The 20663-nt window shown below is 40.1% G+C and overlaps 1 protein-coding gene across 2 annotated transcripts in view; it reads right to left on the reverse strand.

The window, feature by feature from the left end:
- Window positions 1–16362, reverse strand: part of LOC121912861 (thyrotroph embryonic factor-like) — a 38813-nt gene extending 22451 nt beyond the window's left edge. For both annotated transcript variants that reach the window (XR_006100159.1, XM_042435339.1), the window contains exons 1-3: window positions 15277–16362; window positions 8150–8418; window positions 7154–7352 (exon numbers count right to left, since the gene is read on the reverse strand). Coding sequence is in view for 1 of the 2 variants with exons in the window: in XM_042435339.1 (XP_042291273.1) it covers window positions 7154–7352; window positions 8150–8418; window positions 15277–15472 (664 nt within the window). In the remaining variant the exon portion in view is untranslated. The remainder of the gene's footprint in view (window positions 1–7153; window positions 7353–8149; window positions 8419–15276) is intronic.
- Window positions 16363–20663: the final 4301 nt, after the last annotated feature.

Below are 20663 nucleotides of genomic sequence, written 5' to 3' on the forward strand. Positions count from 1 at the left end.
ACATCTTTCCTAAGACCAAGGACAGTCTAATCAGTGCTTAGATTGTCTGTCTGCAGAAAAGAGTGACTGCGGTTTTATGGGCTTCAAGAATCTGACTGCTGACCCTTTTCTACGTACGCAGATTTGATGGGTTTTTTTTCCGTTTTAGCAGTGAAAACTAAGAAATGCAAAAGATCAAATTTTGAACATTATGGCACATAGCATTCGCACATGATTAGATGACATTTTACCAGTAAAAAACTACAAAACTAAGCATATGTGAAGGAGCATTTTAGCAGGAGTACAGACCTTTTAGCAGGCTGCATAATGTTTAAACCCCGTGTTTTGAACAACCGAGTGAGGTGGCATATCTGCACTGATTAACACTCCTACAGTGTTTGATATTCCTGCAGCCAGAGGCAGGTCAAACATTGTGGGAAGGACGATTCACCTTCCTGTTTTATCTTACTGTATATACCTCCACTAATAGACACATTCAGTGATGTTGTTGCTAATAAGTTAGCATTACTGATGCAGATATGTCCAGAAATATAATGTAAAAGTTCATTCTTGGCCTTGTAAATAGTATTTTGACGAAAGTATCCCGACTCAAGGTCCAATTGCTTTCCTGCAGCTTTCAACCATATCATATAACGAGTGTTGTCACAGAGATTGATTTGTTGACATATAAGCTCAGTAGCTGCCATGATTTCATCAGTAGCACTCAGGACTTCTTAGCCATGTTGGCTTTAAGCTACCGAGCTTGCTGTGGAAAAAAGCTAGAAAAGAGACCATGAGTTGAGATTGGTTTGTCAAAATAATGTTAAGATGACTTGGATTAGTGAAAATCAACACTCAGTTTCCGTCCAATATACAAATCTTTCTCCAAAATTGTGATAGTTGACTGGAAAATCACTGAAAGCGTTTCCAAATAGGGTGATCTTACTTAAACGAGTCCCGTAAGGCTCAAGATTTCCACTTGTGTTCACTGATGATGTTAGTTACCGTATTTAAGCTTGGCTAACTGAGATAACATGGTTTAGCCAAACATCAACAGCTGTCACAATGCTAATGCTTGTACTGGGAGTTGCGCTTGCAGTTTTTGATTTAACCTCTTAAACTCCACAAGGACGCTGGCATCGACATCTTTCAGAGGCTGCAGTGGGCTCAGTTTTAAAGCTAGAGAGTGAAGATTCTGGTATCATATGAAACTAGATGATCTAAGGTATGCATTGGTACCAACCATGTCATGCTAGCTTTTCGGGAAGAGGGCTAAATAGCGCTCCAGAGCAAGGCTAAATTTTGATGAGGGAAAAACAGGTATGGCCATTTTCAAATGGATCCCTTGACCTCTCACCTCAAGATATCTGACTGAAAATGGGTTCTATGGGTACCCACAAGTCTCCCTTTTACAGACATGCCCACTTTATGCTAATCCCATGCAGTTTTGAGCAAACACCATGTAGTTTTTGCATGCAGTATAAATGTGTTATTTTTGAATATTCTAAAAGTGGTGTATTTGAATATTTCTGCATACTGGGGTCCCTAAACAGTCTTGGAATTGGATAGATTTGGTATGACTGGAAAGGTGAGACTCTTGTGGATTCAATAAACCCAATTGTATTCATGTGTGATGATGTTAGTCCCCGTAGTAGACATTTCATAGTAGTGAGACCATTTTTTTGAAACTTGGCCTCACTGTATTCTCCAATTTGAGAAGCTGGAACGACCAAATGTTTGGTGTTTCTGCTTGATAAATGAGTTAAACCATTAATTGATTGTCAAAAAAGTTGCAGATTCATTTTCTTTTGTCTAATCAATTAATTGCAGCTCTAGACGTCTAAAATACCTTTCAGTAACAAAACTTAAATAGAGTGCAATCATAATTCGGTTCAGCTTACAAACTGTAAACTACTTCAGCTAAAACAGACGATTTGTTATTTTGTCTTAATGGGGTTAATATATGTTCACAGTCAAAGAGCTGAAGATCCAACTTTGGATGAATCTGAAAATACCAAGTTCCTAATTTAGCAGCTGTGTGTGTGTGTAAACTCAGGTTTGTTTGTCCAAGTTTTTATAAATGTCTAAAAGTATCAAAACCATATTCTTAGATTGGCTTGTTTGTGATTTTCTGTACTTCCCACAGTTATTTCACCACTTCTGCTTTCACCATCAGTCTCTTCATGTGTGTGTGTGTCAGTCAGTCAGCAGAAATTAAAAACCACACAGATTCTCGTGAAGTTTGGTGGACAGATCAGCCTCAGGCAAAGGACCATCTCATTAGATCTGTTTGGGGTTTTTTTGCAGATTTGGGATTTATCTCCAGGTGCCAAATTTCTATTTCACTCATCAAATTCTGTCAAGTCTCATGTACATTTTATGAACGCTATTGCTTTGTGTTCTTCAGTTTAATAATTGATCATCATCGAGCACCGCCTTTGTCATACGCTGTGAAAGATTTGCACTGCAGATGCCTTCACGTCGCAGTTCAATGAGTTCACACGTCCTCTGGCATTCACGGGCTCATGGGAATCTAATGTTAGAGTTATAAATCTGTTTCTGATTAAGAAGTTTTCTGACTAAGTGAATTGACCTGGAAGTGTCGAAGCTGCAGCCCTGACGATGGCTGATTTGAACTACGAGTGAAGCTGAATCATGTTTCCTCTCCTATCTTGTCGAGCCAAACGAAACAAAAGGACCTTTCTTTAGGAAAATTCAACAATTACTTGCTTTGCCAATTTGAGAAAGACGAGTTACAGTTACGGTAAGCGCTGTGAACGTCTTTCCTTAACATCTGCCTGAAATCTTTTATCGCAAAGTTGGGCAGAAAAACTTCACTGATTGTGGCTCAGTGAGTGTTTGCTTTGGTCTAGAGCATCGTCAGTGGGTGTAGACTAAAATAACTTTGAATCAGGGTTTAATCCAACAAATTCCTGTCTTTAGGTATTAATATGAACAGCTCATACACCTCAGATATCAATCTTTTAATTGGGAAAACTGAAGCTGTTCTGGAAATGTCAAATTCCTTCTAAAATATGCATAGAAATAAGGCATGCAGTTGGAAAATCTTGCTTCATTTTATAACCAAATGCAGCACTTATTATCATTTTTAATTTTGTTTTGCAAAAGAACCTCCAGGAAATTTATCAGTGTTTATTTTGGTTTTTGAAAATTAGTAATAATAAATTACAAACTCAAGAGACATGATCAAAGGCTTATTTGCATTTTATTCCTATTTTTTTTTCTATATTTTCTATTATGTGGCACATTATCTGAGCCGTGTTCCTCCCAAGGTTTCATTTAATCTAATTTATTTTACTTTTCTTGCAGCAGAAAACACAACTCTTGGATGTGTAGGGACATAAATTCCAGGTGAAAATTGGTTTAAACCAAAACAATAAACCTTATTTGTAATGTTTGGGATTTGGCTTTGTGAGTCAAGGAAACCTGGACCGGAGTAGTAAACAGACTAACCCGACCACAGCTGCTTTACTATATGTTTAATCTATGCTGTTTACATCCACAAGTCTCCATTTTAAACTAAAAAACCCTTTGTTTGTGTTCTCTCACGTGTATATTTTTATGATTTGCAGCAATTCCAGAAACAAAGCAGGTAAACATTTTTATCAAAGCACCTTTTAAAAGCACCCATATTTCTGTGTTTTCTCCCCTCTAAGCCGTACTTCTTTTTTCCTAGAATGAATTAAAATCAAACCAAACATGTGCATGTGGATCAGATTATTATTTCCAGCCTATTTTCCATCTATTTCTCTGGTTAATTCTCTCTCGCTGCAGCAGCTCTGTAGTAACACTTCAGCTCCACAACGACCTGAGGGATTTCTGGCTGGATGCATCATGCTCAACCCAGTCACGTGTTTATAATTCAGACTAAAGAGCACACAAACACACACACACACACACACACACATACACACACACACTCTCGTGCACCGCACACATGAAAGCATGTTCGCATTAAAGCTTACACAGTTGCATGCAAATGCCGAAACAAAGAGGACACTCTCATATGCATGTTCGAAGTTCAGCGTACTGCACATATAAAAAAAAACGTGCACAAGTGAATGCATGCAAACACACACTGATGGTGTATATTCATAGACACTCACAGAAGCACTCGGGGCAGATATGGAGACACACACACACACACACACACACACACACACTAAGAGCCTTGCAGCAGTATGCAGTGGTATTCTCTCCTCTGTAGCAGCTCTCTCCTGGCTGAGGCTGTGCTGCTTTCTTTCATGCATCTCTCTTTTCTCTGTGTCTCATTTTCCAGTAGTTTTTGTGTGTGTGTGTGTGTCTGTGAGTGTGTGTGTGTGTTTTATTTTTTCTTCAAGCTACTCTGCAGATCTTTTACACAGTGAAACATCTCTTCTCTTACTGTTTATGACTCCGAATAAAAAGACAAACACAATGTTCCAGGCTGAATTCTCAGAATCAGATCGTGCTTGGGCGGTTTATCTCTCTTTCTACTTCTTACCCTCTGTTTTTCTTTCTGTTTTTGTTCTTCTCTGCCTTTAGATGTGTCTAAACTCTTCATACATACTGATAGCATGTAACCTCAGCGAGTATGAGTATAACCTGAACAACAATATGAAGTACAGAGCTGAATATCACTACATGATCTGAACCGTCCCTTGATTCTTTGCGCCTTCTGACTCCCACAGAAGTGACACAGTCAGGAAATATGTCAAATAGAAAAGCGGGAGCAGCGGTAAATTCTGAAGAGCCCACATGTGGGTCCATCTCTGTAAATTCATGTTGTGTGGCCAAAAATGTTACGCAAGTTACTCAAAAAAAATGTTATCATTACTCATGATCATTTCTCAACAGCATAAGAACCTTAAAGTGCAACGTCACCAATAGCCGCTAGCCGCTAGATGCTAGCTCCAACTGACTCCCATTCAAAAAGAATCAACTTCTCTCTAGAAACACAATAATTTTTATTAACAGGTCATTATGGTCTCAATCTCTAAATTCAGGATCTCTAATAAGTCTGCAGGTGGTCATTTTGGAAATTATTGCTCCTTTAATAAGATTTGAAGACTCATGGTAGCTTGGATGTCTGCCATGTAGGTGTTGATTGACAGCTGTGATTGACAGTTTGTTCGTCTGCTGCTCTCCTCGGCTCCGGGACTCACAATGAGTTGAACTATAGTCGCAGTGTTTCGCTAAGTTTAATGGTACTTGATTACGATACCTGCCATGTTAGCGCAGTTTAGCTAAAGTAGCTAATGTTAGCCCAAGTGTGCAGCGCTCGGTGTCCCCAGTAAGCTAGTGTCCGCTTTGGTCCGAGGTAGCGGGGCTTGTTTCCAGAGCGTGAAAGGCAACACCTCACACTCTTTATTTGGAAGGTCCTGGCTGCAAAGATGATGCCGACCATAAGCTGCAACTCTCGGCTTTTAAAAGTTACACCAAGCTAGCAGTAAATGCATCCAAGAAGCATTCAAGACAGGAATTGAATTTGTGACGTATAGATGCATCATTCTCTCCAAGGCTAACACATAATCTTTACTTCCTCCAAGCGTAAGTGTAACATCAGTGATGGTATGTGGAAAAAGCCTCTATAGGGTTTGTCTTCTGTGACAACGGCAGCTGAAGTTACACTGAAATTAGCCGATGTTCTCTCAGCCTCATTAACGCAACGGGAAAAGCAGCTCTGATGTTTTCAAGACATACGATCGTACAGAAGGAGCATTGAGGTGTTGTAGCGTTTATCTGATCTCTGATCAGTTCAAACTCTAGATGATGTATACGAGTAAGAGCATTGATCTGTGAGAGTGAATGATCCATGAATGTGAGTGTTAGTTTATGGATAGTTGTTAGCTAGCTAAACTGTTATTGCTCTGAGTAAACTGTGTGTAACTGCGTGTTCCAAAGTGTTTAAGTCATTTTTCTTTTTGCGTTTTTGGCAGTTACAAGACTGATTCAGGTGCATTATTACCACCCTCTGGACTGGTGCATGTAGCTCTGGAAAACCAACAGACATGGCAACACTTGACATGGCAATCACACCTTTTTAAATTGCCTGAAACATGGCAGATGTGGTAGTTGATTTAGGCTGGGAAAGTCTTCTTTTCTGACTTTCACATGATTTAAATGGAAATTTAAGTGGATGCAAATGGTTAACTTGATTCTTTCTGCACAATTTCATGATACCAAATGAGATTTTTATGGTTACAATGGTCCACTTGGACTTAGATGCAACAGTATAATCGTCCCTTTGTCTTTTGTTCAATTCAATAAGGCTTCATTTGCAAGACGAACAATTAGATGCACATGTGAAAAGAGGAAAATAATAATAACTGTTACAACAACTCTTAACACAGATCACCCAAAAAACATCGCTCTCTCCAAACATCTACTTCTCTCATTCTCTCATCTTTCCCTTGAATGTGTATATAATGGTTCAACATTAACAAAGACATGTAGGAATCTGTCATCAATAAATCATTGTCATATTTGCGGTGATGATTCATTCGATGGCTCACAGGATAAAAAACACGATCGTCAGCATCATAAAGAATAGCTTCATGGTTTCTATTAGTCAGATTTGGAAGTTGTCAGACTTCTGAAGTCTTGGGAGAAAAGACACAGAAAGCCTCATCTGAGGTTCTGGCAGTTCTGGTTCACATCAAAAGCAGCAGAGAGAGGAAACAATAAATTATGAATATATAACGGATGAAAACAGGCAGTTGGAGAAAGCTGAGGAGGGCTGGAGAACAGAGTGTCAGCCATTTATCAGACAGAGATACATATAATTGGAGAAAATCCTACTCTGGTTATTGTTGAAGGTGTCGAGTGGTTGAAACGGGTTAGTTAATGTAATGTATCATGAGTCTGAGGCCTCATTAGTGCCAAATCACATCCAGGCCTTTGCATGTACAGCTTCATATATGTCTGACTGCATTAGCTGGTGTGGAAATGTTTTTAAATTTAATCTCTCAGTTGATTTGTCAGGAGCTACAGTTAGAAAAGTTTTCTCTTTTCTATGTTTAACTTTGAAATAACTGATAGATGATTCACTAAATTGTCAAAAATTCTATCAAATGTCCATCTGAAAGGGTCAAAATCGTATAAAAAGGCCATTGGCGCTTCCAAATTTCCCTCCAGCTCACTGTTGATGTTTTAAAAATCCACATCCACTCACCATGTAGACACTCTGGTCCTCCCATCATGCCTTGCTGCTGCTGTTGGGGTTGCGGTGGCGGCTGTGGTTGGATGGTCTCCAGTCCCAGCAGTGAGGAGGAGGAGGATGAAGAGGACATGGAGGAAGAAGAGGAGGAGCAGGGTGGAGGAGAGGAAGGGGGACACTGGGAGCTCTGGTTGGGCACCGCTGACTGGGAGCTCTGGGAGGAGAGAAAAATGAAAAAAAAAACCCACTATTTCAAAACTAAACCACAACAAGAACAGGATTAAATCACTATTAATTTATTACTTGTAGTCATCAAATTCTCCTAAAATTAAATCCAGGTGTTGGACATGGTCACCTCTCCACCAACTGGAAACTACAGATCAACAGTTCTGAACCACAGTGCCTCTCGCGGACATTTTGAGACGTCCACATGCCAAACGCAGACAATAGTTCATTGTTTTTAAATGAACGTTAGTCCTTAGTGCTTTTAAATCATTAATCTTTAATCTATAACAAAGCAACAATGGCAGAGATTCAAGAAGACAGTTTGGCATCGGATGGTTTGCAGACAATCCCCAACAGTACAGTGCACCACGGACGCACCATCATCCACTCTGTTCATATCAGAAAGAATGGCGGCGCTTCTAATGAGAGAATTACTGGGCTGCCAATTAATTACACCATTCAGGAGGAAGGAAAGAACAGGAAAACTTCCCATTATTCCAAAGATAGTTGGGCCGGTTGCCTTGTAATCATACCAGATGAATCTGAATAAAGCTTGAATTTGCTCCTCTAAAAATTGTATTACATATTTGTAATTGTTTGTTACTTAGCTGAGTTTATTGTATTGGTGTTAATCTCAGATTTTATACGTAACTGCAAGCAATGGTGGTTTTGGAGCCATTTGTGCCATTAGTTTGTTATCTCCAACTTGGAAATGTTGGTCTTGCAGGTCTTTGAGGTTGGAGTGAAGTTTGTACAGCTGTGGTATTTGGGCTCCATCAGTCTTACCTGAGAGGGGATCTGGGCGCTGGTGGAGCTGGGTCCGTTACTGTGCATCCCCATCCCGTTCTCAGTCAGGAACTCCTCCAGGTCCATGTACTGCAGCTGGAACAGGCCTCCATCACACGGCAGGGTCCTCTCCCACAGCAGCGGCCCCAGGAAAGCCGACTGGGAGTTGGGCCGCAGGGCGCCGGAGGCCGGGGCTCCTCCCACCCCGCCGGGCCCTCCGGCACTGACGCCCAGCGAGTCTTCATCAGAGTCCAGGGGCTTGTCTTTGTCTGGAGAGAAGGAAAGACGAAACTTACTGTTAATACTCAAAGAGGCTGTTTTGTGTTTTCCACATGTTTCTCCTCCTCCTCCTTGTGTTTGTGTTGAAGGGCGAAGGAAAGATAAGAGTCGATAAGTGATATGTGTTCTCACAAGGTAAGAAAAACTCCCAAGTTCAAAGTATGCAGCTAGAAAAAAGTAGAAATGAAATGAGTTTGAGTATCGTGGAATGTCGATGTTTAGTATTTCGTGCTGTAAAGCAATCCAGCAAAACTAACTAGGCATGAAAGGCTGATCATTTCCTCCACAATGGTTTAATTTGTTCGCTGTAATTAAAGTGTCTTTGAACTACTGTGATCAGGGTTTACTGACACTAGAATGAAACCTGACATGAGGCACTTTTTTTTTTTTGCACTTTTCAAGCTAAAACAGTCTTTTATTGCAACACAGTACTTGTTCACTTTGGAAAAAAATCATTAAATTTCAAAAACACATGATTTCACATTTAAGAATGGCTCATTTTTAAGACATCTTGTGATAAATTGACTCTGAACTAAAGCAAAACACGTGATCAGGTGTCCCAAATGATCCCTAATTATAAATCATATCAATAATTTGGTTCAGTTATGGACACATTAAAGTTTTGAGACAAATCGATTACGTGGAAATATTCCAGCACTGGTTCTGCATTGCTCACACACTCGCACACTGTGCTGGCAGCCAGATGGTGCCATGTTTGATTCCCTGCACATCCCAGAGGCTGCAGTGCATCCTGAGAGCTCTTAAGCAAGGCACAGGATGCACATTTAGTCCCACAAGCTTTTCTCCGACGTGGTTTGAAACAAATACTCCAGGTTACGACTGATTTTGGGTCAAATCTGATCACTTTCTGATCTTGCGATAGGTTTCTTGTACCGTATTTATGTGCAGACAGAGACCCAAATGCAGATTTGCGTAACATTCGAGTGATATTTTATCTAAAAATCTAACCCAGAGGACAAAAAACAGTCAACAAACAAACATCTGTTTAGCATTGTGTCCTTTTGCTTTCTGTGCAGCACTTAGTTGCAATCATTAAAAGGCATCTATAAATAAAGTCGACCCTGAACTTTGACCTCTCGGTGAGAATGGTTGTCCAGTGGAAAGATAGATTTTGGACTGCATCAATAAACCATCGCCAGAAAAAAAAGAAAATCATTCATCTGCTCTGCAATCCGACTTTTATATGCTGCGTAGGTTTGATCTCATCTTTTATCGAGTTTAGCCGCTCGTAACTCGCCCCGAGTGTGATTAATAAAGTTGTTTTGAGTTTGAAATGAGAATCCTGCAAATAAAACAGGAACCTCATTTAACACTGCATGAAGAGAACTACAGCGATGGTTTTTTACTCTGATCTTTTTGTAATATTATTCTAAAGAATTAGGCTGCAAAAAGTGCATATTAAATAAATGACACGCTGAATAATAAAACACAATAAAATAGTAATAAAAGAGCATATTTAACTGGGCCGGGCTGACAGGGACAAGAGAGTAACGAGAAAGGGGGGAACAAGCTGGAGTGACTGAGGCAGAGCATCGGGAAGGCCGGAAATTATAATTTAAAGGGATTAAAGCACATAAATACACCAAAGATTACAGCAGGAAAATAGCAGAAGAGAGACGGAGAGAGGTGGAGGGAGGAAGAGTAGAGCAGAGAGTCCGTCATATTTATGTCCTTTATAATCTCTCTGATATCATCATCTTCCTCATCTGCCTGGCAGTTTCCTTTTAATCTACTGCGTATTTATTACCAAACTCTTATGGGCTGAGGGAAAGACCGAAAGAAAGAGGTACAATCCAACAGATGAAAAGGTTGATCTAATTTCATCTCTGTGTCTGTTACTCTGTGTAGATGTAATCTTGCGACTGTGCGACTGAGGAGATTAAGAATCGGGTAGAGCTGCAACGAGTACTCGATTAGTGGTCAATTATTAAATTAATCGCAAACTATTTAAATAATCTATTAATCACGTGGAGTCATTTTTTAAAGGGGACCTATTGTGCTAATTTCCATCGCTATATTTTTCTTCTGGGGCTCCACTAGAGTAGCCTTGCATGATTCACAGTTAAAAAAAAACTCATTATTTATCTTATACTGACCCTTTATGCAGCCCCTCAGTTCAGCCTCTGTCTCTTAACAGGCAGTCTTAGCTCCTGTCTCTTTAAGGCCCCCCACAGGTGAGATTGATAAAAATGTACAGGTTATTGCAAGTCAACTTAAAGACAACTGTTAAATTTGCATACTTGATCTACGTCAATATTAACTGCTAGCATGTAGCTAACCGCTTCTGTGTTGACTTAAAATTAGCTGGATTAGATTGGTTAGAGCAAATTTTTTAAAAAACACTCCCAAACAGAAAACAGCTATCATGAACAAATGTCAGACTAATGAAGTAAACATAAAATGGTAGTTCAGTCTGTTTTTTAAAAGGATAGGACATGTTTAGCCTCACTTAGCATAAACACCGAAAGCATGCAGGGTGAAACTGCTAGCCTAGCTTTGTATTGTTACAAAAAAACACTTTTTATTCTGTTTCTTTAACACAAGTGGCAATAAAATGTAAAAAAAAATTGACACTGTCTTAGAAGAAGTTACCAGTTTGGAGCTATTTTTGACAAACTACAGCAGATTTTGCTACAGAAGTTGTCGCTAACTACAGTCGCTAGCTAGTAACTTGTGTGTTGTCAGCAATATGTACAACAGGTGAACAATATTGGAAACCCTACAATGAAAACAGGATTATTTTAACTTACTGTTTTTATTTCTACACACAAAAAATAGAGTCAAGGCACATTTTTCACTTAAAATGGAGCTATGCTAATAGTTACCTTTGCTGTACTAAGCTAGGCTAGCCTGTAGCTGATGTAATATCTTGTCAAGTGCCTCTAACAAGATAGCAAGAACTGTATTTCTCCAAATGTTACACTGTTATGGTTAAGAAAGAGCTGTGGAGAGAGAGAAAAGACTTGGAAATGTGTGAGGAAAGACTGAAAGACAGAAATGTAAAAAGTCAAACAAAAACAGTGGAGAAAGTAAGTAAACAAAGAGGGTACAGGGCACGGTGCCCAAAGAAAAGTGCCATGTTACAAATCAAGAGTAATTAAAGTGAGATGCTACGAAGAACGGCCAAAGGATCAACAAAGAAAACGTGAGAAAGACGAGAGGAAGGACTGCGGTAACAGCAGGAGGAGGAGACTGGTGGCTTCCAGTGAGATGGAGGGATGAAAGGAGAATCCAAGGAGACAGATGAGAGGAGGCGTGTCGAGGTATAAAGTATAGAAAGAAGACAAGAGAAGACGATGAGGACAGATGGGTGAAAAGAAAGGCAAAGATACACAATGAAAGGAAAGTAAGGAGCCCTGATGGTGTCATGGAGGGAAAAATGTTGAAATTATTTGATTTGTGTGAACAAATTCACAAAAACATAAGAAATATTGTTGAAATTTTAACACATATATTATTATTATTATATATACATATACTTAATTGAAGCCAACATGGCCGGTTTAACCTCCTATGGAGCCAACAGGGCAACAGTTTGTTGTTGGGCCCCTGTTGACCCCCCATTATACACTGTAGCACTCTACAGCTGAGATGATTAGTTGATTAAAGGATTAGTTGATTAAGGAAATTTATTGGTAACAGTTTTGATAATTGATTAATCGTTTAAGTAATATTTTTATGTAAAAAAAAATGCCAAAAATATTCACACAAATATGAATATTTGCTAGTTTTCTCAGTTTTCCATGACTGTAAGTAAACTCAACACCTTTTGATTGTCGGTCAGACAAATCAAGTCATCTCAATATGTTAACTTGGGCTTCAGGGAATAATGATCAGTGTTTTTCAATATTATCTGACATTTTATACACTGAACAGTGAATCGATTATTTAAGAAAATAGCAGTTGGTAGCAGCCTTACAGTACTCCCATGATGGAATAACACAACCTTTCCCTCAGTTTTCTCTCCGCGGTTTGATAAAAAAACACAACTTTACAACAAATGAGCTCAAAAAAAACTAAAACAATTAAAGTCTTCAAACTAGATTTTAACACAGAATTCCTCTTCAAGACCAGGACCACAAGATGGAGGACCTGTCATTGTCGATTTTGTACTTGAGTGCTGCAAATGTACAACTAATTTGCAATTAATCAAATTATGTAGACCCAATTGACATGGAGTAAATCTTTTGGGGCCCCTGGGCAGTTGCCCGGTTGGTAATCCAGCCTTGAAACCCAAGCATCTCATTTATACTGACAACTTTCACAGTTTATTTTGCGCTACATTAGGCTACAAAGTGGTATTTGAACCTAACTAATAGCAGCTAAATTGACCGGTATTGCTTGAACAAACTGCTGATGTAGCATAACAACTGCATTAAAAAAAGGGTTGAGGTGATAAAGAGAAATGTGATAACCTAAAAACATTAATATAATGGAATGAATTCAGTATTTAGGCACCTTAAAAACAAAACAAAGCTGCTAGCATGTTGCTAATAATGCTGCTCCAGTGGATTAACAATCTGCGGCAGTATAAAATACTTATTTTTGGACACAATTCCTTAATTCAAGAGCACAAATTACTAAATTGTGTGCATGAAGAAAGAAGTATAGAAAAATAAAGCAACTCTTAACACCTGCCAGGCTCTGTAGGGATGGAAGAAATAGGAAGAAACGGGGAAATCCCTTTGTTAGGAAGCAACAGGAGGAGAGGATGAAAAAAGGGGGGCAGGAGGGGAAACGAATGGGAGGAATAAGTGGAAGTGACAAAGCTTAATCGAAGTGATGGTGACGCTTTGAACTGGAGTAGACAAGTCATTACAGCCTGATAGACTGACCACAGCGCAGAGGAAAAGAAAGGTGGCAGTGAGAAAATAGAAAAGGAAGGACTGGTAACAGGACAGAGGATCTATGCAAATTCCAGCGAGAGGTGAGAGAGAAGAGATTTTAGAGCGGAGGGAAGAAGAAGAAGAGATAGAGACGAATGCAAATAAAATGGGTTTGGAAAGAAGATGGAGAAATGAGAGCATACGGCGTAAAGATGACAAGATAAAACCTGAGAACATGTAAATCAGTAAAGGGGCTGCGAGAGTGGAAGATGGAATGATCTGAGGAGAAGAGAGCAGGGAAACAGGAAAAGTGTGAGAGAGGGGAAAAAAACCAAAAAAAAACAACTCAAAGACGTGTGAGGGAACGACAGGGAGAAAGAGAAGAGAGAGAGAGAGAGAGATGTGCCAGATAGAGTGGGTGTTTGTGAAGGCGTCAAACAAAGCTAGCCAGGGAGAAGCGCAGGAGGGCGCAGCAGGAGCGAAACATCGACTCTGCATCGTGGAAAGGGAAAGGCGTCAAGAAGCCACGGGCAAAACCAAAAAAAAAACATCAAACACCGACATCTTTTTTACACCACGGCCCCTGAATGCATCACCTATCATTAGGGGGATGCGCTCTACGGGCGCTGACAATGAGGCTGTCCGGGCCTCTGAGCTGCTTTCTCACTCCGTGGAGAGCCTGTCAGCCGTGCTCACCATCATCTCCTCCTCCTCCTCCTCCTCCTCCTCCTCATGCAAAGGCACAAAAGAAAAAACTCCAGAGAAAGGAGCTGCACTTAAATCTAAATGCCACCAGGGGCCGCCAGCCTGCAGGGAACACTTGGACAGTGTGATTTCTTTGTTTTTCCTCCCTCTCTGTGCATGTGTGTGTGTTGAGTTTTAACTATACTTGCGAGGGCAGACCCCTGTGCATGTGAGGACATTTTTGCATGCCCTCACACTGACAAAAACACTGATTTTAAGCATAATTTTTTTTTCTAGGTAAGAGCAATCCTGCAGGGAAGTAAGGCAATGTCCTCACAAGCCCAACAAAACCAATGTATACGTGTGTGTGTGTGTGTGTGTGTGTGAGAGAGAGAGAGAGAGAGAGAGAGCAGCTGACTAGGAGTTATGACATCTCCACAGCAGAGAGGAAGGAGAGGCAGCCTGGTTAATATTTGTCATGGCAGCTGGTGGATGGGAAACAATTCAATCCCCTTCAGTAACCTCTCTTTTAAACAGAGCGGCAAATTAGATTCAACACAAACGACTGTTTGCTGCTTCTGCTTCTGCTTCTTCTTCTTCTTCTTCTTTTTCTTTTTCTTGGCTGTGTTTTCTTTGATGGCATCCACTCCAGATTGTGTTTCTTTTTTTAAACACAGCCATCCTCATCTTCCCTCCTGCTGATAATTTCATTTCACCAAATGCAAAAAGGGCCAGAAGGAGGAAGGCTGAAGTGAAAACAGAGTGTGCATGTGCATGTATGTGTATATGTGTGTGTGTGAGTGTGTGTGTGTGTGTGTGTATTGGACAAGCAGGGCCTCTGTCTTTGACAATCACACCTACCCACTCAGTCACATGCGCACACACACACACACACACATCCACAAATGAATAATCACTGTATGATTCCTGCAATATTTCTGCAAGGAATGAGGCTCTATCATGAGTTTATTATTGTTTCTATTTCATGTTATATCATTATAATATTCCCATAATGTTTCTGCAGGGGCTTCAAATGTGTTTATAGGGTGAATTAACAGTTAAAGTTTGTGGTATCTTAACTGTACTTTATGTACTTTACCTAATGTATTCCTGTATTGCACTTATAGTGCATTAAAATGTATAATAATACATAATAATTCACTTATAGCACATTCACATGTACTATAATTTCTCTCCATGTAGTGACTTGTTGGCTGAGGTGTTTTCATAATGTCCCTTTAAGACGTCTCATGCCTATAGGATGTCCCCTCGCTCTCACACACACGTGCACACACACGCACACGTGCACGCACTCACCTTTCATCTCGCAGCAGTCCTTGGTGCCTCTCTGGTCGGCCTTGATTGGCAGCTGAAGCAGCGACTTGAGGTTGGTCATGGAGGTCAGGTGGCCACCTTGGGGGCCACTTCCAGTCGGGTTACTGGCCCCGAACTGGGGGCTGGTGGCCCCGGCAGGAAGATCCGGCGGCAAGAGCTGAGTGAGAGGCCTTGACATAACTTCTAAGGGGGGGAAGAGGAGGAGGAGGAGGAGAGGGGAGACGCGGGGGGGAGGAAGAGGAGGAGGAGGAGTAGGGAGAGCAACCTGCAGACTTGTAAGTTCAAGATCAAAATAATCCAATTAGTGATAGTTGACAGACAGGCGCGCCGTCAAAAAGGTGCGCGGACAGGTGACGCCTGTGTGCGCTCAAGATCTCCACCTGATAGTCCCGCTTTTCCGCCCGTCACATGAAGAGAAATGTTTCAAGAAAACGAAATTAAAACAGGGGGGGGATTTATCTCCAAAATGGCACCATGTTGACCGTGTGAGTCTTATTCATCCTCTCAGACTGACTGAGCTTCAGGAGTTGCTGTCAACCCTTTAAAAAAAAACACAAACTCGTCTCTGCACTAATAAATGCACACAGGAAGACAAATTAAATCCTGGAGAGCGCACGAGTGAAGTCCCCTTCGAGTTTGTAGAGATAAAGCGGTGGTTCACGGTCGGGTCCGGTCCGTTCCGTCGGTCGGTTGGTCGGTTGGTTGGTTGGTTGATCGCTCGGAGATTTTTTTTTTTTTAGTCCGGAGGAGAAAACAAACAAATAAAAACAGAAATAAAGGCTTGTAGTCCCATGCAATGAGTGAGGAAATAGGATTAGAAACAGTAGAATAGAGTCGAGTCGAGGTGGTGGGGTAATAAAGTCTCCAAGAGAAGGAAAAAAATGACAAAAATAAACTTGAGATTGAATATGAGCGAAAAATATAAGATGAAGGAAAGAAAGATCCCCCCAAAATAATAATATCCAATAGTATGAGAGTCAGATAGATGGTGCTGATGGCTCTTATTTTCCTCTCTCTCTCTCTCTCCCTCTTTCTCTCTCTCTCTCCCCCTCCCTTTCTCTCTCTCTCTTTCCCTTTTTCTCACACACACACAAACACACACACCTCTCTATTTTCGTCGTTCTTTCTGATTCTCTCTCTCTCTCTTCTCTTCTCTCTCTCTCTGCCAGTCAGCTGGAACCAACACGGGCCGCTCGCGTGACGTCACCGCTCACGGGGGAAAGACGCTAGGGGGCGTGGATCGTTTGCATACAGGGGACACGCCCACCGGCAACGCCCCCTTCCCTTACAGCCGAAGTGAGGCGTTCACCGTTCATGGGAAAGCTGGTAAATATGAGCTTCCGCATAGAAAAATATATAATTTCCAACTTCACTTTAAGGAGGTATCAAGCCACAAATTTAAGACATTTTAGCTTTGATTCAGTGCCAATAGAAAATGTTGTTAAACTAGCCTATAGTTAAAAAGTAGGAAAAAAAGAGAGAAAACTGTTCATGCGGGAGCCTACTGGTTAAAACGCATACCACAAAAATGCAGCGTCTGGTTGGTTGATTCCAGCCACTGAGCTTTGTTGCACGTCATACCCCCTTTTTTCTACTCCTGTTTCCTCTCTCACAGCACTTTCAACTCTCAAACATAGACAAAAATGTCAAAAAAAAGAGAGAAAAAGTTTTGTGCATAGCGTGTACTACTACAGCTGGCAACTGCAAGATGAATGCAAAGTCAGGAAAAAAAACACCTGCAATTGTTAAACCCATCCTTGATTATATTTAGAGGGTCTAGTGTGCAGAAAATCTCACTTGTTTTTTATGAGTAGAAAATAGAGTTCACCTCAGCTGGAAGGATTGTATTTAATAATTTGATTTATTTCTTTGTGTTGCAAGAAATATATCAATTTGAAATAATGTGCAAAAAATGCAACATGCAAAGTCACTATGAATCGGAATCGGGTTTATTGCCAAGTAGGTTTTCAAAAATACACACAAAATTAAGTAATTCTAAATAATATTTAAAAAAGAAAGAATTTACAATAGTTGAAAATAAAATTGAATGCCATATTCTGAGCAATATTGCATAAAACAATAGACTTTGTTTTGTAAAAACATGAAAACAATATAAGGTTAAGAAAAATCCACATTGTCTCACAATGACAGCAGGATTCATTGAATTACTTGTATAAAACATTTTAAATTAAATTTTAAAAAAAATCTACATTAATGGGTAGAATATTTAGCCATTTTCAATATATTTCTATATTTTATGTTTTTCCCTCCAGCAGTACAACAACCCAAAATGTATTAACATGAGAAACACACCTCTCTTTTTCTGACAGAATCCAAAATGTAAAACTTCCAGGTGCTTGCTTGAAACAGTGCCACTATTGATATATTTCTTTTTCCTCCCGTATCACCTGAACGCAACATACATTTACATAAAACACACCACCTCCTGCTGAATTCAGCCAATAGCGAACAGCAGCCGCGACTGTTGCGTACCGAGTCACGCCCCTCCTCAGCTGAGCTCCTTCCTGGATGGACCGTGAACGCACCCCGCCCCTTCTGCTCTTCTCTCACGCTGTCATTTAAACAGCGAGGCCGAAACAACAGCGATGACCACAGACTCATATTAAGATTAACATGAGACGTCAGGGTGTTTGAGCTGCCTTGTTTCTTATCTCCTCCACAGTCAAACCGCAGCTCAGAAATGTGATAAAATGTCTGTTTTTTTAACCCTACAACGTGACAGGATTTGAAGTCAAAACGAGAAGCTCAAACAAAGCAAAAAAAAGGACATTACAACTGTCAAATCATATTTATACTTCCTAACACATACGTTAGGAGCATTTACGTTGAATTTCTGTATTTATAAATGTTTATTTCAATAATATGAGTAGTGAGTTTACTTACACCACTACTGTATGTCGTGTAGTCTTTAAATAATGACATATAAAGGTGGTTAAATTGTGTTTTATCTAATAAAAAAACGGCCAGGAGGATCTAGCTTCGCCTGTTTTTCTCTCTGACTGTCCCTGTTTGCCTCTCGCGCGCTTCACGCCGAGGAAGCACATGGCACCGGCACGCGCCGACTGTTGCCTACCGGCGACTGTACTTCGCCGCGATTGGCTGAATCTAGGTCACTCGCTGGCTCTCCTGGGCTCCCATTGGCCAAAATTAGGTCACAGTCTCCGCCCACAGGCTTCCCCATGCTACTGCCGCGTGACTGGCAGGCTGAGAGAGGAGGGGAGGGGAGGGAGGGGGGTGAGTGGGTGACACAGCGGAGGGAGGGGGGGTGAGTGTGAGGATTAGCCTCTCACGTCTGCAGGAAAACATTTATTTCTGCATCGTAAATTTGACTGAACTAAATCAAATTAAATGATATATATATATATTTTTAAAAAGTTAAAATAAAACATGTACAATTATGATATTAAAAAGTTAAAAATAATTTTTTTAAAAACAAAAACATCTCTAATATTTATCTAAAAAAAAAAGAAGTGGGTGTGAGAATGTCCTGGTCTTTTGACACTGGCAATTAACTCATGTTCAGCATGTTCAGGCGTGTTAATGTGTTTTTTTAAAACGCAGTCTTGCATGTCTGTCATTGTGGTCTTGTTTTGTGTGTGTGTGTGTCACTATGATTTATTTATTTTATAGACGTATTAGTTGCTATTTGCTTCTATGCTAATTGTTTTATTTCTGCCTGTAGCATAGTGTTTTATTACTTTTTTAAAATTATATCAGTACTATCAATATTTACCTTCTCATGTTTTACATGTTATGTATTGTTTGCTTTTGTGTTGTTTTACCACTTGATAAAATAGCTTAATGATGTCTTTAATAGTACATATTATCTTTACTAACAACAAGATTAAGCTTTTTATTATTTTTTTGCATGCTTATTGCTGATTTTAATAACTATTTCTAATTTTATATCCTTTGTCAGTGTAACATTTGACATTTGTGCAGTTTAAAGTCTATCAGTGATGCACAATATCATACAAAAGCAATTCAAAGTACTTGACAGAATGATAGAACGGTGGAAAATAAGTAATAAAACATAAATAGATAAGATGCATAGATTAACACACGCACACACTAAAAACTCTGTCCTCAGATTTTGATTGCACTCTGGGGATTTAGAGGAAACGGAAATACCCCCTTAGCATTAAAGTTGAGAAATACCCCTTTTGTATTAAAAAATATTTTAAAAAACATATAAACCCTGACACCAACTCAACCAATAACTCACTCAAAACTCAATCAATAAATAAGTAAATAAATAAACATCTCAGAGTTGTCTAATTTTCTCATACGGTTAAATTTTTTGTTCTTCTGAACTGGACATAGTAAGTACAAAAGCATTCATGTCAGCTGTTGTGCTGTTTTATTTCATGGTAATAATAATACTGTGATGTATTTTTGTCATCACAGACAAACCCAACTGCAATAACAGGCTAATAATAAATACCAATGAAGGAAATAAATCATACATAAACATGTCACATCATGTGTTTCCTGTTGATAACAATCTCACTGATTCATGAATCAGATGCAGCAGCTGCACTGTGGGAACAACAGTTCCTAGAAGGATCTGGAAAAGCCTCCAAGTCCTATCCGGTGACAGAGTGCTGTCAAATATACATGACAGGAATGTGTAGTAGTAAAGGGACCAAAATAATCTCACTCACTCACACACACACAGGAGCAGAATAGTGTGTGTGTGTGTGTGTGTGTGTGTGTGTGAGCTGGCATGCATTAGGGGAAAGTGTGGAACAACAGTTTGACACCACTAATGTGTGATTCGAGTTTCATGAGCCGTTTCGAATGAAAATTATTTTCCCTTCGTCCCTTTCCTCTTCATTTGGGAAGCTGCCATCGCTTAAATTATGCTTCACTGGCTCCATCTAGTGGCCATTTGTTGGTATTGCGCCACAGCTTTTCAGTACAACAGCTACAAAAAAAATCACTGTTTGCTTCTGTTTTTCAGTGGTTTCACATCTAGAAAATTCCTTGTGTGAGTCATGTCACGTGTGCCAATGCACTTGCTAAAAAACCGAAGGGCAGCTGGGTCCGCAAACAGCTCACCTGACTGTATGCTCCAGGTGTGCAACACCTGACCTCCTATCATTGATGTATCCCCCAACTGGAGCTCTGTGAGAGTCCGCTCTTGTGTGTGTGTGCGTGGGGGTGGGCTTCATTTGTCAGAGCAGAAAAAACCACTTGAGCTCATCTGTAGGAGGGAAGCAGGGATAAAAATATACACACAGTGGATTAATTGTCTGAAACAAGCTTTCAGAGGACGGGCGGTGGGGTTGAGTTGCTGTTTTCATGGCATTCTGAAAGTTGACATTGTTCAAGGGTTGGGATTTTAT

Source organism: Thunnus maccoyii, chromosome 15, assembly GCF_910596095.1.
Source record: "Thunnus maccoyii chromosome 15, fThuMac1.1, whole genome shotgun sequence".
Lineage (NCBI taxonomy): Eukaryota > Metazoa > Chordata > Actinopteri > Scombriformes > Scombridae > Thunnus > Thunnus maccoyii.